This window comes from Pelodiscus sinensis, chromosome 3 (genome assembly GCF_052426305.1).
Source record: "Pelodiscus sinensis isolate ZL-2025 chromosome 3, ASM5242630v1, whole genome shotgun sequence".
Lineage (NCBI taxonomy): Eukaryota > Metazoa > Chordata > Testudines > Trionychidae > Pelodiscus > Pelodiscus sinensis.
In genome coordinates this window covers 15,083,567-15,102,668 of record NC_143054.1, presented here as the reverse complement: position 1 = coordinate 15,102,668, position 19,102 = coordinate 15,083,567, and the positions used below count along the sequence as shown (strand labels likewise).

General features: G+C 43.0%; 1 protein-coding gene across 2 annotated transcripts in view; it reads right to left on the bottom strand.

Annotated features, from left to right (window-relative positions):
* Nucleotides 1-4,370: 4,370 nt before the first annotated feature.
* OPN5 (opsin 5) overlaps nucleotides 4,371-19,102 on the bottom strand; it is a 40,562-nt gene continuing 25,830 nt past the window's right edge. For both annotated transcript variants that reach the window (XM_075923394.2, XM_006120685.5), the window contains 2 exons: nucleotides 9,101-9,330; nucleotides 4,371-8,994 (listed from right to left, as the gene is read on the bottom strand). In XM_075923394.2, the coding sequence (XP_075779509.1) occupies nucleotides 8,931-8,994; nucleotides 9,101-9,330 (294 nt within the window). In that variant the 3' untranslated portion in view covers nucleotides 4,371-8,930. The remainder of the gene's footprint in view (nucleotides 8,995-9,100; nucleotides 9,331-19,102) is intronic.

The following is a 19,102-nucleotide window of genomic DNA, read 5'->3' as shown; positions in this document are numbered from 1 at the left end:
GGAGCCTGCTGTGTTTGTAACAAACCCGCCCTTTGTCCTACTCTCACCAACTCCCTCGCTAGCCCTTAGGCCTCATTGGTCCCTCTGCCCTGACCCCCAAGAGTTCCTTTCCAGGCGTGACAGAACTTCTCTCCCGGCTCTGTGCAGTGCTGTTGCCGGCTGGTGACCCAGGCAATGCTGGGTTAGCTCTGTGCTGAAACCCCACTCCAGGGAAACCAGCAGGTTCAGCTCTCAGATTCGATGCCAACTCTTCCCCACTCCTGTTCTGTAATAGCTAACGGAGAGATGCCACACACACCTCCTGGTGCTGCTCAGGGCTCGGCGTGCAGTGAGGGCTCTGGGCTCCCCTGGCTGTGGAGAACGGCAGTGAGGGGGCTGTGAGGAAGTAATTTCGGTGCTATCTGGAGCCCCCCGCATGAGGGGGCTGCTGCCCCCCCCCCCCACTGAAGCTGAGTGGGGGAGTTTTGGCTGGCATCTGCTGGTGCCAGGAGAAAGGGGCGGGGCTGATGAGAAAGCAAGACTCTGAGACTGACAGTCCCCGGGGCTAATGAAAGAGGTCAGTGCCTCAGATCAGCCCAACTAACAGGCCTAGCAGGCCAATGAGAATGCCAGGAGTCCAAGACCCATCCTCCATGTAGCTGGAGCTGCCTGAGGCATCGTGGGGCAGAGCTAAGGGCACAACAGGAGCCCAGAGAGCTGGGCTGGGGCAGAGCTGCACAGCCAAAGCCAGAGGGGCAGCCCAGAAAGATGATATTGGAGCTGATTTTTAAGCATTTTATTTTGTCACAGTTATACAATTTTAAGCATTTTTCCAGTTTATATCCATGTAAATGTTCACAGTTGTGGGAAATTAGGGTTAGCACCAGGCAGTAGAGAGGTTAAAGAAGAGTTGTTTAATGACAATATATATATCTCTAGATTCAAAAAGTTAAAACTTCATAACTGTTAAAACACAAATATGTCAGCATCACGTTAAAATGTACAAAGTCAATATCCTTAAAGCAAACACTAACAAATTCGAAAGCAGCGTTTTTCTTGTTTGCCTTTCTGTAAATGTCAATGGTTCTCAAACTGTGGGTCATGACCCCAAAGAGGGTTGCGACCACATTTTAATAGGGTCACCAGGACTAGCTTAGACGTGCTTGGGGCCAGGCCTGAAGCCCAAGCCAAGCTCTACCGCTCAAGGCCAAAGTCAAAGCCTGAGGGCATGGGGCTGAAACTTTTAGGTTTAAGCTTTGACCCCTACAGCCCACCTATGGTGGCAGGGCTTGGGCAGGCTCAGGGTTTTATCACCCATCCTGGGGTCCTGTCATAATTTTTGTTGTCAGAAAAGGGTGGCAGGGTAATGAAGTTTGAGAGCTTCTGCTCTATGAAAACATTTTTATAGTCACTTTACGTGAGCACAGTGAAATTGACTTTTATGGATAAAAAGCTAATAATTCCAACCTATCTATCACATACCTTGTTCCCTCTTCTAACCTTTCAGTAGCCTTTAAAATCTGTACAGGAGGAACTTACAGCTTCATGTTTGGCTTTCATTTTCTCTCTTGTCTATGTCTACATGATAAGCTAATCAAAAAGTCTTCACATCCATATGGTCTGTTCTACTTTGCCAACTGCAAACTGAACTGTAACCTTGAAATACATAGCAGAGGCTAGATCTTATTGAGCTAATGCAGGTGCCCCAAATAGCTAAATATTAATAACTAATGTTGTCCTTTGTAGGATGGAAATTCGATAATTTTCTTTATCCAGGAGGCACTGGAAGTTTTAGTTTTAGTTTTCATTACTTTATCTGACATCACTTGGAATCATGGCAGTTTCACACGAGTGTGCACATAAGGCATATAATGAAATGAGTGACTGTATTATATTTATAATATTTATTCAGTGGTTTTGCACTGAAAATCTCTTGTGTTAATGTTTATGCATAAAACCAAAATGTTTTTTATTGTAGCTAAGACACGAAATTACTGACAATATCATAGAAACATCTTTCAGAGTCATATTTCACACTCATTCGTGCTGACTTGCTTGTACTTCTTCAGTACTTTGACTCAAGTAGGAAATTGTATAAGTATTCATACACTGTTCTGGTGAAAGATGAATTTTATTTTTAACAATGAGCATGACCAACCATTGGGGCAAGCCATTAAGGGAAGTGGTGTATTCTCCACTCTTGTCATCTTCAGATTAAGACTATATGCCTTTCTGGAAGATGTGCTTTAGCCAAACACAAATTGTGCTTCAGTGCAAGGATAAATAGATGAAATACCCTGGCCTATGATATGTGTACGGCTATATTGGGATTTACATAAGTTATAAGTATTTAAATTATATTATGTATAATAATACATCTAATGCTTCAGACCCTGATTCAGGAAGGCATCCCTGTCTAGGGCTGCACTTGAATACATGCTTCACTTACCATTGAAATGCAGCCACGTCTGGGGTGACACAACAGCTGTTTAACAATATATAGTAACACCAGCTAATTGTTCAGGGCAAGAAGGAAAGTTTCTCTGATTGAAAAGGCAGGAGGAATTTAGGCAAGTTCCATGAAAACATCCCAATTGGAATTTGGCAAGACTACTGGTCATTCTTACCTTTGTTATAAACTCTGATATAACAAACCTTCATTATAGGACCACACTTAATAGATTTCAGTCAGTCCTCAGGCTACACATCAGCATTCCCTGCAAGATATGTGCTTGGGCAGACACCCAGGAGAGATTCAGGTACTGCCAGCTGATTACCAGGGTGTCCACAGCTGGCAGCATGTGTTTCAACTGTAGGTGGACATTCACACATGCCTTGGTGCACATAAGAAGACTTATTCCACACTTGGATGGAAAAAATTAGAAGGAATTAATGGACACGAGTGGAAATTTAACTTGAGTAATGACTAAATAAGAGCTGCAGAAGGCCTTGAATTGTTTCATGGCCAAATACCTCCACTTCCCAATGAGAGCCCCTTCTCTGTATTTCACCTTCAGAAGACTGTACTATGACAATTGCAATTTTGGTCACACTGAAATTATTATACAAGGGGGAAATTCCAGCTTCCCAACAAAAGCCTTCCACAAGGCTATTCCTGGACTTTCTCAGTTCATTTTCCTGATTAACTAGTTTGAAAGGGGGAATCATAGAACTGGAAGGGATCACTAGAGGTCATTAAGTCCAGTCCCCATATTCGTGGCGGGACCAAGAACCATCTTCTAGACCATCCCTGGTATATATTTCTCTAACCTGTTCTTAAAAATTGCCAGTGATGGAAATTCTACAACCACCCTTAGACAATTTATTCCAGTGTTTAACCACCCTGACAGTCAGGAAGTTTTTCCTTAATGTCCATTCTAAACCTCCCTTGCTGCAATTTAAACCAATTGCTTCTTGTCCTATCATCAGAGGATAAGGAGAATAATTTTTCACCCTCGTCCTTGTAACAGCCTTTTAGATATTTGAAAACTGCTATTATGTCCCCTCTCCATCTTCACTACTCCATATTAAACAAACCCAATTCCTTCAGTCTTCCCTTGTAATTCATGTTCTCTAGACCTTTAATCATTTTTGTTGCTCTTCTCACGACCGTCTCCAGTTTGTCCACATCTTTCCTGAAATGTGGCACTGAGAACTGGACATAATACTCCAGTTGAGGCTTAATCAGCGCAGAGTTGAGCAGAAGAATTACTTTTTATGTCTTGCTTACACCACAGCTGTTAATATATACGGGTATGTCTACACTACCCCGCTAGTTCGAACTAGTGGGGTAATGTATGCATACCGAACTTGCTAATGAAGCCCGGGATTTGAATTTCCCGGGCTTCATTAGCATAAAGCCGGCGCCGCCATTTTTAAAAGCCGGCTAGTGCGAACCCCGTGCCGTGCGGCTACACGCGGCACGGGCTAGATAGTTCGAACTACGTAGCCATTCCGAACTGGAACGAGGAACGAGGCACGGGGTTCGCACTAGCCGTCTTTTAAAAATGGCGGCGCCGGCTTTATGCTAATGAAGCCCGGGAAATTCAAATCCCGGGCTTCATTAGCAAGTTCAGTATGCATACATTATCCCACTAGTTCGAACTAGCGGGGTAGTGTAGACATACCCTACCAGAATGATGTTTGGAGTTTTTTGCAACAGTCTTAAACTATTGACTCATATTTAGTTTGTGGTCCATTATGACCCCTAGATCCCTTTCCGCATTACTCCTTCCTAGATAGTCATTTCACATTTTGTATGTGTATAATTAATTATTTCTTCCTATGTGGAGTACTTTAATTTTTTCCTTATTGAAGTTCATCCTATTTACCTCAGACCATTTCTCCACTTTGTTCAGATCATTTTGAATTTTCATCCTATCCTCCAAAGCACTTGCAACCCCTCCCAGATGGTATAACCCACAAACTTTATAAGCATACTCTCTATGCCATTATCTAAATCATTAAACAGAACCGGTCCCAGAACTGATCCTTGTGGAACCCCACTCATTATGCCTTTCCAGCATGACTGTGAACATTGACAATTACTCTCTGGGAATGGTTATCCAACCAGTTATGTACCTACCTAATAGTACAGCCATCTAAGTGGTATTTCCCTAGAGCAGGGGTGGGAAAGAGGGCCTCCGGAGGCCATATCCAGCCTGCCAAGTGGGTTGTTCTGGCCCACAGAGGCCCTGCTGCTCTCCTGCCCCCAGGCCAATTAGGGCCTGGGAGCGGGCAGAAGCGCACAAAGTTTCCTCCGCCCTGCCAGGAGTGCATGGAGCTTAGAAGTGCCACGTGCTTCTCGCGGGTCAGGAGGAGACTTTGTGCGCTCCCCTCCCCCAAGCCCTGATTGGCCTGGGGGCAGAAGAGGAAATGTGCGAAGTCTCCTCCCACTTCCAGGGTCAAGGGCACCTAGGGGGAAACCTCTGGGGGTGTAAAGACTTCCTGCACTCCCCCACCCTCAGACCAATCATGGCCTGTGGGTAGAGAAGCAGGGAACTATCTTGGCCCAACCTAGGGTTGCCAGGTATCCGGTTTTGAACCGGACAGTCCGGTATTTGAGCTTTCTGTTCGAGAAACAAATTGAGAAAATATAAATGTCTGGTATTTTCTAAATTAGATGTAATGTAGATTGTGATGTAATGTCAAGTGTGTCTGTTATTTTTGTTGAAAACTTCTGGCAACCCTAGCCCCACCCCTTCTGCTTGAGGCCACCCCCCTTCTGGTGCAGCCCAGAGCCACTTCAAAAATTTCTAAAGTGGCCCCCAGCAAAAAATTATTGCCAACCCTTGCCCTAGAGTGTTTTAATGAGCATGTCATGTGATACTTATCACCAAATCTACTGCTTCCCCCCATTCACAAGGTTTGTTACCCTGTCAAAAATAGTTATCAGGTTCATTTTTGATAGGATAACGAGCCTTGTGGATAAGGGAGAAGCGGTGGATGTCATATACCTAGACTTTAGTAAGGCATTTGATACGGTCTCGCATGATATTCTTATTGCTAAACTTGGCAAATATAACTTAGATAGGGCCACGATAAGGTGGGTGCATAATTGGCTAGATAACCGTAGTCAGAGAGTTGTTGTTAACGGTTCTAAACCCTGCTGGAAAGGGATAACAAGTGGAGTTCCGCAAGGGTCTGTTTTGGGACCCGTACTGTTCAATATCTTCATCAATGATGTAGATATTGGGATAGAGAGTACGCTTATTAAGTTTGCAGATGATACCAAACTGGGTGGGGTTGCAACTTCTTTGGAGGATAGGGACATAATTCAAAATGACCTTAGCAAGTTAGAGAAATGGTCAGAGGTAAACAGGATGAGGTTTAATAAAGAGAAATGCAAAGTGCTCCACTTAGGAAGGAACAATCAGTTCCATACATACAAGATGGGAAGCGACTGTCTAGGAAGGAGCATGGCGGAAAGGGATCTAGGGGTCATAGTGGACCACAAGTTGAATATGAGTCAACAGTGTGATGCTGTTGCAAAAAAAGCAAATATGATTCTAGGTTGTATCAACAGGTGTGTTGTAAGCAAGACTCGTGAAGTCATTCTGCCGCTCTACTCTGCACTAGTTAGGCCTCAGCTGGAGTACTGTGTCCAGTTCTGGGCGCCACATTTCAAGAAAGATGTGGAGAAATTGGAAAGGGTACAGAGAAGAGCGACAAGAATGATTAAAGGTTTAGAGAACATGACCTATGAAGCCAGGCTTCATGAACTGGGCTGGTTTAGTTTGGAAAAAAGAAGATTAAGGGGGGACATGATAGCGGTTTTCAAATATCTAAAAGGGTGTCACAAGGAGGAAGGAGAAAATTTGTTCCTCTTGGTTTCTGAGGACAGGACAAGGAGTAATGGTCTTAAAGTGCAGCAGGGGAGGTTTAGATTGGACATTAGGAAAAAATTCCTAACTGTCAGGGTGGTCAAATATTGGAATAAATTGCCAAGGGAGGTGGTGGAATCTCCCTCTCTGGAGATATTTAAGAACAGGTTAGATAGACATCTGTCAGGGATGGTGTAGACGGAGCTTGGTCCTGCCTTGAGGGCGGGGGGCTGGACTCGATGACCTCTTGAGGTCCCTTCCAGTCCTACTATTCTATGATTCTATGATTTGATATGATTTATTCTTGACAAATCCATGCTGACTGTTACTTATCACCTTATTATCGTCCTGATGTTTCCAGATGAATTCCTTAATTATTTGCTCCATTATCTTTCCTGGTATAGACGTTAAACTGACTGGTTTGTAAAATTCCCTGGGTTGTCTTTATTTCCCCTTTTACAGAGGGGAATCATATGTGCCCTTTTCCAGTCTTCTGGAATCTCTCCAATCTTCCATGACTTTTCAAATATACTAGCTCATGGCTCAGATATCTCCTTAGTCAGCTCCTTCTCTATGTATTTTTTAACTTTTTTAGTTTTTGAACCTACCCCATTTTCACTGGCATTCACTATGTTAGGCATCCAATCACCACTAACCTTCCTGGTGAAAACCAAAACAAAGAAGTCGTTAAGCACCTCTGCCATTTCCACATTATCTGTTATTGTTTCCCTCTCTTCACTGAGTAATGGGCCTACCCTGTCCTTGGTCTTTCTCTTGCTTCTAATGTATTTGTAGAATGTTTTCTTATCAGCCTTTATATTTCTAGCTAGATTGAGGTCATGTGTGCCTTTGCCTTTCTAATTTTGCCCCTACATAATTGTGTTATTTGTTTATATTCATCCTTTGTCATCTGACCTAGTTTCCACTTTTTCTTGAACTCTTTTTTATTTTTAGATCAGAAACTGCATTCTTCTTCATTCCCAGCCCAGGATCTACAACATACACTTTTCAGTCCCTTATCTGAAAATCAATTGACATGGTAAGAACTATTTATAGTGCAGGATGGGAGCTGATCCAACAAAACTTTCTAGTATGAACTGCTCCTATTTTATAAAGTAATATTACCCATGATGCAGCTGCCACAGAAACTCAAAGGAAGGTACAGGCTAAACACAGCTGTGGAATGACAACACAGTAAAAGTACCACATGTGTTCTATATCTGGGTTATAACAACTGATCTCAAACGGGCTATTGGCTGAACTTCTTTCTTAAATGTTGTCTTTCCTTCAAACACTGGTGAAGGTGGGGGTGGGGATTTTTGACTTATAGAATTATTTTAGGAATAATCAAGACAAAGCTCATTCTTGAGATTTTATATTAAATATGAGAGCTGCCCTCATTTTAAATTAATGTATGTTGTATTGCAATAAGGTTTGATTGATGAAATAATGTACAAATGTCAAATATTTACTGTTAGGGTACATCTACAAAGCAGAGCAAAAGTTGAATTAAGCTACGCAACTTGAGCTCCACAGCAGGAAGTCGAAGGAAGAATACTCTTCCTTTGATTTCCCTTACTTCTCATGAAATGAGGGTTACAGGAGTCAGAGTAAGAAGTCCTCCAGCTCAACATTATTTCAAAATAAAGGCTTGCAGTATAGACATGCTCTTTGTTATTTCGGAATAAAGTTAGTTATTCCAAAATAATGCTGCTGTGTAGACATAGCCCCAGTGTCTGTTTGTGTAATGGTGTCTATATCTGAATGGTAAATCCAGAAAAGAAACAGAAGATGCAGTAAATAATTACTGCAGAAGCTATGTGTGGCAGACTACAGTTAAGATTAGGAGAGTGGTTTGCCATTGTATGTATAAAACCACCATCATAAGGGATGGGTATAAGAGCCCTGAATGGGTTGGAGGCTGGACTATCTGTTTTACAAATTTCACGTTCTGCTGCTTACCAGTATTTCCATTGCATCTCACAGCATTTTCACCCAGCATCCCTAGTAATTAGAGATGAGCAAACTATTTGTACCAATAACCTATTGGGCCAATTTAATCCCTTTTTTGTTTGGGTGTGGATCTTGCAGGTATAGACTCTGCTTTCCTTAATTAGTGTGTTTACGATTCAAGATTGCATTTGCAAATGCATTTCACCCAGAGGGGCTATTGACAAATGCCCCACATTGATTTTGGCTCTTGGTGGTGTGTGATTAATTCCTGATCCTTGAATGTACAACTTTGATAAACAGAAGAAGGGAAATCAAGTGATTTCAATGTAGCATTACAAATACAGAACATGAGTACTTGTGGGATTTTCACTTTCCATGAAAAAAAAGTCATTCAGATAAATATGCACAGAAAATAAATAAAAAGGGCTATGTATCCGGCCAAAGTGTATTCACAGGTTTGATTCATTAATTAAAATTCCCTATATTTTCTTCTTCTATTTGCCCAGCTCTAATGTTGATACTGCAGTTAGGGTAAAAAAAATGACATGGTATGTAGGTTACAGAGAAAAGGCTATACTGAATTAAGTCTGCCATTGTGTTGTAACTTATTTACAAAGGAAGAAGTTGAGAAGAAAATGACGGTCGGCATGTTCCCATATACCTGTCCATATGCCTTTACACCTCCAGGTGTGTTTCGTTCATTGCCGTTGGCTCTCTATTTCCAGATATTGTATATAGCCTAAAGGAAGGAAAAATATGGTCATATTTCCTGAAATAACCTGGCTTATAAATGAGTATCTGGAAATTAAAATATTTAAGGGCTACCCAATTTTTCCAAAATGTACCTGGATTTCTTGAAGGAGCTCTTCTTCTGCAATGCACGGCAACAGGAAAATTTACAATCAATGACCTGGTAAATAATTGGGTTGTACATAGCTGCCGACTTTGCAAGCAAGGTTGGTATGACTGAAACATGAATGGGCACTGAGTCTGGCTGTCCAAAAGCTGACCACACTGAAACCACAGCATATGGGATCCAGGCAATTAGAAATCCTGCGCAGATCAACATTGCCACCTTGTGAGAATAAAAAGAAAGGAGAGAAAAGTCACCTAACCAAATGGTCTTTACTGATACACCTCACTGCACAGTATTACTATTGTCCAGCATTGCAGAAAATGTGAGGGGGCACACAAAACAGAATGAAAAAATAATCCCTGTGTCAGATAATGCCTGCAGTTAGAACCAATGCTGTAATTCATCTCACTGTCTCCAGCTATAATATTGCTTGACATTTATAGAACAAACGGGGATTCTGCTGGCCTAAATCGTTCCAAGAGCTCATTGGGCCAGGCAAAATGGGAAGAAATTGAACAAAAAGCCAGTGAATTCTGATTCTCTGCAGTTAATTTAAATGAGTATACTAATAAGTACAGAGAGAAGGTGATGCTTAAAAAAGGCTTTAAAATGCTTAAAATGCTTTTTTTTTAAAGTCACTTTGTTATTTTTAAAGTTACTTCTCAGGAGTGTTTTGAGGCTCACTGCATGTGCATTTGGAAAGCATTTACGTGGAAGAGGCTGTAAAAGTGAAAAAGTATTTCAGATAAGCACAAAACCTGTGATTTAATCCACACAAATTTTAAATGCTTCCACATCACTTTAATATTATCCAGGACTTTGGCATTTTAAATAATTTCTATTGGTGTTCAATTCCCAACAACAAATAGTCTTGCAGCACCTTAGAAACACTAAGGTGCTGCAAGGCTATTAGTTACTTCTTAAGTTTTTTTCTGTTACAGACTAAACCTCTGAACCCCTGAGAAGTAGTAAATCTTCTTTTATCTCTATTTCATAAATGGAAACTCAGGCCTAGTGAGGCTAAGTCCAAAATTTGCTTATTGAAAGGTCACGCTCTCATTTGCATATCCTCTTCCGATCCTTTTTGCAGAAGAGGTTTTTGCGCAAAAATCCACAGTGTAGACCTGGCCATTTTGCACAAAAAATCCTTTTGTGCAAGAATCCTGTAAACCTCATTTTTGGAGGAATGAGGGTTCTTGCGCAAAAGGGCCCCATCTATACTGCGTTTATTTTGCGCAAAAGCTTCTTCTGCAAAAAGGATCGGAAGAGGATATTCAAATGAGTGAGACATATGCTAATGAGCGCCCTATTTGCATTTCCCTTCAGCAAGAGAGAAGCAGTGTAGTCGTAGCACAAGTGTTGTGTGCATGGGAAAAATTATCCCCATCCTGTCCACTAGAGCTCTCTTTTCTCTCTGCAGTGAGGACAAAGGACTAGGGAAAGGAAAAACAGACTCCAGCCACCTTTGCAGGCAGAGCTGATGGTGGGAGAGATCACCAGCACCCAGGGAGCAGCTGGTAATAGGTTGTGGAGGAGGGTTGGTTGTAATAGGAGGGTCAGAGTCCTAAGTCAGCTTTTTCTTCTCCCTGTGCCCTGGGTGGGATCCAGAGAACAAGAGGCTTACCCAGCAGCAAAAAAAATCCTTCCTATCTTCCACTGAGAAAATACAGACCATATGATTACTTTGGAGGGTGAGAAACTGAACGTGCACTAGTTGCTTGCAAAACCATCCATTAACAAACCCATAGGAATAGCAATAATTGTTGTATTTCACTCGTCCATTCCAAAATAACACCAGTGAGAATTTAATTGAGAACTCTGACTCTTCTACAGATTTTTTTAAACCATATTAAACAGGGATCTCATTCTCTGTTAAATTCTATATATTTTCTGAGTAATTTATATAGAATCTTATTATATTTCCATTGACCCTCATGGATTACATACCTACTAAATCATACAAGACTTTCAAAGAAGGCCAGGAAGAAAAGATGTACATATATTTTGTTCAAAAAATACTCTAGTTTAGCTCTTTGAGCACTTATTTTACCTAAACCAGTGTACCCATACCTATATAAAATATGTTGCTGGTTCCATACTGTATCACAATAATATTGTATACTGACATTCATGTTTGAGAGCATTACCATAAATCACAGGGTATTGCACAGCACCCTAATAAGGTAATAGTACTGCATACAAATAGACATTTGGAGAGAAATAATTAGCAGGATTACAGTACAAATGGTCAGTGAATGCTCTGTTCTCAAGTTCAGATATTGTGTTATCCTCAACCTCTGTACCATGTGTTTTATATTCTTAGTGGATGTGAAGTCTATATTCTTGAAGAGGAAAATTATATCAAGATTTTAAACCTCTCTCTTTTTTGGGGGGGGGGGGGGTGCCATGTACCAGTCCTCAAACCACAACATGCATTTGCCAAAAAGGGAAACTCGGATTAACTCCCCTTTGAAATTTTGAAGGTAGATGATAGGATTTCCCTCTCCAGATCCAAACTTGCCCCAGCATTTTCAGTTCTAGTGGGGATCTGGAACTGGATGGCACATAGTTTCCACTGTACTCATTCATATCTGACTGAAATTTCCCATGAACATCTGCCTGCCCAGATAGCAGGCCTCTCATAAGAACAGCTAATCTCATATTTCTGTAACACAGGATCAACATCTTCCAGATTCAGAATCGAGATATTTAAGAACAGGTTAGATAGACATCTGTCAGGGATGGTGTAGACGAAGCTTGGTCCTGCCTTCAGGGCGGGGGGCTGGACTCGATGACCTCTTGAGGTCCCTTCCAGTCCTATTATTCTATGATTCTAAGATCTTCGTACAGACGCTGCTATTGAAGTGCAAAATATGATTGCAAAAGCAGCACTGCACGTACTCAACATCTATGAAAATAAGGCCATAAGAATGTGGGATTCTTTCTCCTGTCAAGGCAACAACAGCTAACTAACGGAAACTATTCCTACAGCTGTGTTGACTTGACTGATTATGCTGCAAGTGGTCTGAATTCCCACACAAAAAGAATTTTGACAATAGTATCGGTCTGTTACTAGGTGAAAATGGTAGGATTATCAACAGAAATGCAAAAAAGGCAGAAGTGGTCACTAAATATTTCTGGTTTGCATTGGGGAGAAAACAAATGATATAGGCCTTGTCTGCAAACACCCCTGCCGTCAACCTAATCTATGCGACTTCAGCTATGCAAATAGTGTTGCTGAAGTCGACGTACTTACCATGGCAACTTGTGTGCAGTAAGGTCGGCAGGGGCTGCTGTCCTGTCAACACTGGCTACTCTTCTTGTCCTGGTAGAGTACCGGAGTCGACAGGAGAGCTCTTGGAGATCAATTTATCACATTTAAGCAGACATGATAAATTGATAGCCGGTGAATCAATCACGGTAGTGTCCCCGGCATAGTGGAGACAAGCCACGGTGATGATAACACTCTTTCCATTCCGCTAGTATCTCTGGAGGATGTTAAACAGAAGCTACTCAAGTTAGGAAGTTTTATAACATCTGGTCCAGATAACTGCATCAAATATTTTAGAGGCGCTGACCGAAAAGTTCACTTATCATAAGAACGGCCATACTGAGTCAGACCAAAGGTCCGTCTAGCTAAGTATCCAGTCTTCCAACAGTGGCCAATACCAGATGCCCCAGAGAGAGGGAACACAACAGGTAATCCTCATGTGATCCCTCTCCTGTCATCCATTTCCAGACAAATAGAGGCTAGAGACACCATTTCTACCCATCCTGGCTAATAGCCATTGATGGACCTAACCTCCATGAATCTATCTAGTTCTTTCTTGAACCCCATTAAAGTCCTAGTCTTCACCGTATCCTCTGGCAAGGAGTTCCACAGGTTGACTGTGCACTGAGTGAAGAAAAACTTCCTTTTGTTTGTTTTAAAACTCCTGCTTATTAATTTCATTTGGTGACCTTTAGTTCTTATATTGTGGGAATATGTAAATAGCTTTTCCTTATTCACTTTTTCCACATCAGTCATGATTTTATCGTGATTCTATCATACTCATGATTCTATCATATTGGCATGATTCTATCATATTCCCCCTTAGTCTCCTCTTTTCTAAGCTGAAAAGTTCAAGTCTTTTTAATCTCTCTTCATATGGGACACGTTCCAAACCCCTAATCATTTGTTGCCTTTTTCTGAACCTTTTCCAATGCCAATATATCTTTTTTGAGATGAGGCAACCACATCTGTACACAGTATTCAAGATGTGGGTTTACCATGGTTTTACGTAGAGGCAATAAGATATTCTCTGTCTTATTCCCTATCCCTTTTTTAATGAAAGCTGAAGCAAAGAATTAGTTTAGCTTCTCCATAATGACTTTATCATCTTTGAGTGTTCCTTTTGTATCTCGATCGTCCAGGGGCCCCACTAGTTGTTTAGCAGGCTTCCTGCTTCTGATGTACTTAAAAAACATTTTTCTATCACTTTTTGAGTTTTTGGCTATCTGTTCTTCAAACTCCTTTTTGACTTGTCTTATTATATTTTAACACTTACTTTGGCAATGTGTATGCTCCTTTCTATTTTCCTCACTAGGATTTGACTTCCACTTTTTAAAAGACATCTTTTTCTCTCACACTGCTTCTTTTACTTTGTTGTTAAGCCATGGTGCACTTTTTAATTTGGGGTATACATTTAAGTTCTCCCCCCAATGGATCACTTGTCGCGGTTGGGGGGGCTTGTGTGTCTCAGTGACTCCTAGAGCTATGTCAGCGGGAGCCTACTGCTCTTGGTAGGAACAGAGGTTGAAGGGTAGAGACCAGACTAAGTGTGATTCACTGGTCCTCCAGGTTGGGGGTTCAGCTCAGGGCTAACAACCCTGACCTAGAAAAAAAAATGATGTTACAGAAACAGCAATGAAGAAAAAATGGAAAACCTTCGTTGCTGCCCTACACGCCAGCGGGCGTAATAAGCATTAATTTAATTTAAGTTGGGCCTCTGTTATGGTGTCTTTGAAAAGTTTCCACCCTGTACAGGTTGGACCTCCCTGGTCTGGAACCCTCAGGACCTGAGTGGTCCTGAATGAGGGAGTTTGCCACCAGGGGAGATCAATTCCATCCCTCTGCTGGCAGGGCTCCAGGCTCTCCGGGGTTCCATCTGCAGACCTAGTAGAGCTCCCTTGCCCCCAGGCCTGTCCTCACCACCGCAGCTCTGCTGCTCTGGGGCCATCAGGCTCCACTCACCCCAGGGCTACCACAGCTCCAATGCCCAGAGACTGTTGGGTCTCTAGTGTCCCAGGGCCACTGTGACTGGCCTGCTGTGGCTCTCAAGCACCATGGCTCTGATCCCCAGGGCCGCCAGGGCTTCTGTAGCTTCACTATCTCGGGGCCACCAGAACTGCCGTGGATCTACTGCTCTGGAGCCACTAGGGCTCCACTCCTCAGGGCCGTGAGGGCTGCTGCAGCTCTGCTATCCCTTGGCTGCCATGGCTTTGCTGTCCCAACCCCGTGGCCACCCAGCCCTTTGGTCCAGCAATATATGTTGTGGTCTTGCTGGACCATGGATGTTGCCACACCAGACGGTCCTGGACAAAGAGGTTCAACCTGTACTGTTACAGTAAGTCTTGGAGCACTGGGGAAGTTCTAGAAGACTGGAGGAAAGCTAAGTTTTGCCAATTTTTAAAAAACACAAATAGGTTGACCTGGGAAATTATAGGCCTGTCAGCCTGATATCAGTTCAGGGCAAGATAATGAAATGACTAATATGGGACTCAATAGTGGAGACCCAAAGGAGGGTAATGTGATTCATGCAAATCAGCATGGGTTTGCGAAAAACATAGCCTGTCAAACTAACTTTATATCTTTCTTTGGATGAGATTGAAAGGTTGGTCAACAAAGGTAATAGTGTTAATATATGCTTAGACTTCTGTGTATCATTTGATTTGATGCATGCATTTTAATTAGAACACTAGAATGTTATGAAATTAGCATAGAATGCAGTAAATGGGTTAAAAACTGGCTAACTAGTAGATCTGAAAATGTAATTGTAAATGGGAAATGATCCTTAAGATAGCATGTTTCTGTGACATCGATGGGGATTAGGTTTTGGCCCCACACTAATTAACATTTTAATAAGTGACTGTAGTGGGGTAGAGTGGTCCCCCACTGAGCCGGAGGTGGAGGAACCCCTCTGGGAGCCATTTTGGGCCCAGCCTAGCCCCGCCCCCTCACCCGACCGGAAGTCAAAGGGCGGGGCTAGGACTATAAGAAGGCTGCCAGGGAGTTCAGTCAGGGCCCAGCCTCTGAAGGAGACGGAGGCCTGTCCAGAGCTCCTCCCTGGGGAGACTAGGACCGGGGCTAGGCCGCTCTCAGCGGCCTCCCCGGAGGCCAGCCAAGGCATCGTTGCCAGGACTACGGAGGCCGGGCCAACCCAGCCAGCAGAACCTCCCAGGGACCCAGAGGACTGGCCCGAGCCGGGGGACTGGCTGGAACCCCGATGGGTACTGGAAGGCCGGGGCCAGACGAGTCCATGGGACGCTGCAGAGCTCCAACCCCTTGACCCCTGGATTGGGCCGCCCGGACCCTGATGGGATGACACCGGCCTTGACTCCCCGACGAACCTGCTGGACCTACAGGTACCTGGGAAGGGGGAGACGAGAGTGGCCCAGGGGGTAGTCCGGGCGGAGAGCCGCCCGCGGCCAGCAAGTTACTGGCCGGAGCCCTGCTGAGCCAGTCGCAGCTGCACTGCTGCCGTCAGGGCCCCTGGGCCTGCGCCCCCCCCCCCACTCCCTAACCGGGTGGCAGTCTCCCCCTCACTGCTGCTGCTGCCGGTGCCCTCCCGGGCCCACTCCTGAAGGAGGAGCTTCTACAAACTGGTGTTTGGGTGCGGCCACGCCTGGCATCAGGGCCTGGCCGCCATTTGCCGCCCCGCCTGGAGTTAGGGCCTGGGTGTGGCTGGCGGTATTTGTTGACTGCCCTGCTCAAGAGCCCGGGCTTACCTACGGTGCGTTTGGGACCATCCGTGCATCGGGCGGGAACTCTTAAAGGGACAGGACTAGAACGGTTGCCCTGCCCCGAACTGTATGATAATAGACTGACAAGTGGTGGGCTTATTTCTCTGCGGCCCGGACCTGAAGCAAGGCCGGGCGCGCGAACAATTACCTCTTGGCCCGACCTGAAGGAAGGCCGGGAAGAGACTCACCCGCCTGGACTGTTTTAAGGCGCGGTAACGCAGGGAGGCAGGCACGTCTCCCACTGTGCTGGAGGCGGAGGGACCGCCTCCTGAAGGCCTACCGGCCTCTCACAAACTTCCCCTGGAAAGGGGGAAGCTCAGGCTGTTGTGGACATTGCTGGAGGGCAGTGTCCTGAAAGGGATCCGGCCACCTGCCAGCCGTATTAATTCCCCAACTCGACGGCAGGTGGCGCTGTGACGAGCGGGAAGCCGCTACAGTGACCTAAAAAAAAGCAAAATAATCACTGATAAGGTTTCTGATTAAGCCAAAATTGGTGGGGTGATAAATAATGAAGAGGACAGGTCATTTGTTGAGAATGATCTTGATCTTTTGGAAAAATGGTCACAGCAAACAATATGTATTTTAATCCATGTCTACATCTAGGAACAAAGAATGTAGGCTATACTTACAGGATATCGAACTCTATCCTGGGAAGCAGCAACTCTGAAAAAGATTTGAGGATTGTGGTGGATAATCAGCAGAACATGAGTAGAGCTCTGGGCAGATATCAGATTTGTACCCATATCTGATACAAAAAGGATCCATTGATATCAGCGGATATAAAGCAAATATCCCCAGATTTGTACGGCTTTAGATATAAAATGTAGAGCTGCATCCATCCACAACCCATAAAAACGGCCCACAAGTATTCACATCTGCCCAAATATGTGGATATATGTGGATATAAAGCTGATATCCATGGATATGTTGGGCTCTACCCATGAACTCTCAGTGAGCAACTGTGGCCAAAAGATCTAATGTAAGTCCGGGGTGCATAAACAGGGAAATCTTGAGCATGAGTAGATCTGCTGTTTTATCTCTATTCGGCACTAGTGCAACTGTGGGTGAAATACTGTGTTCCATTCTGTTGTCTACAATTCAAGAAGGATTTTAATAAATTGGAGAGGATGCAGTGCAGGGCCGTAAGAATGATAATGAGATTGGAAAACATGTCTTTAAGTGTTTGAGTTCAATCTATTAAGGTTGACAAAGAGAAGGTTAAGGGGTGATTTGATTACAGTCTGTAAAGGTATGTCTACACAGCAGCGTTATTTTGGAATAACTAACGTTATTCCGAAATAATATAGTGCGCCTCTAAACTATAAGTCTTTATTTTGAAATAATGTCAAACTGGAGGACTTCTTACTCCGACTCCTGGTAACTCTCATTTCACGAGGAGTAAGGGAATTCAAAGGAAGAGTTTCCTCCTTCGACTTCCTGCTGTGAAGACAGTGCCAAAAGCCAAATTAAGCTATTTTGACTTAAGCTACGTAATTGACTTAAGCTACATAATATCCTAAGTAACTACACAGGGAACAAATATTTAATGAGTTTTTCAGCCCACCAGAGAAAGAAAAGAGTCCAATGGCTGAAAGATGAAGGTAGATAAATTCAGCTGGAAAAATGGCATACATTTTTTAACAGAAAGGGTAATTAATCTCTGGATCATTTTGCTCAGGGTCATTCATGGTGGATTCTCCAACACGGATAAATTTTAAATCAAGATTTGATTAAAAAATCTGCTCTGGGGATTATTTTGAGAAAGTTCTGTGATCTGAAAAAAGGTCAGATGAGGAGATCATAATGGTTCCTTTTGATTTTAGACTATTTGAATCTATAGATCTGTTTTATGTAGTGAAATCACTTGTTGATTTCAGTTCACTTCCAAACATGGAAACATGCTGATCTAAGTGTTACAAGTCCACTCCCCCACCCGCCATCTGCGCAAAGAAAATGGGCTTATGTCTCTGGAAAACTTGGCTTTTTGGCTTAAACTCTAGAGACTGATGCTTTTAGCTCTGGAGGTTCCCAGTTCAATACTACAGTGTCAAGATAATGGCTGTCATGTTTCCCACTCAGAAAAAGGATACAATCAGAAGGAGGAAACATTTCCAAGGTTCTGGTTTCTTAAAGAAAGAAAAGCAAAATAAGGACAGGTAACCAACATTTGTCACAACAGAGGCCTTATTGGAATTTTTGTCTAGACGTTATTTTTTATTAAAAAAAAATCATTGTGAATCTTTAATAAATAAAGTCACATAATCATGATATTTTCTTAGTCATGTATCTTCTTTGATGGAAGAATACAAATTGTCCATACTTTGAATTCACCAGTAAAATCCTGTGTTTCATCTATCTATTTGTGTGTCCCCTTTCACAGGAATGCCATGAGTGCCTCACAAACATATTTAAATTTATATTCATGACTACACGTGTGAGATAGGAAAGTATTATTATTCCCATTTTACAGATGGGCAAACAGAGATACAGAGCAATTAAATGATTGGTCCGAAGTCATGCAGCTTTAAAGTGGATCCAGCTGTGCTACCCTCATCTTCCTGATACAGGGAGGCTGTGTCTAGACTGCATCCCTTTTTCGTAAAAGGGATGCAAATTAGACATATCGCAATTGCAAATAAAGCGGGGATTTAAATTTCCCCCGCTTCATTAGCATAAAAATGGCTGCCGCTTTTTTCCGGCTCAGAGCTTTGCTGGAAAAAAGCGCCAGTCTAGACGCAGATCTTTTGGAAAATAAAGCCTTTTCCGAAAGTTCCCTTATCCCTCTTAAAATGAGGGATAAGGGATCTTTCGGAAAAGACTTTATTTTCCGAAAGATCCGTGTCTAGACTGGCGCTTTTTTCCAGCAAAGCTCGGAGCTGGAAAAAAGCGGCAGCCATTTTTATGCTAATGAAGTGGGGGAGATTTAAATCCCCACTTCATTTGCAATTGTGATATGTTTAATTTGCATCCCTTTTACGAAAAAGGTATG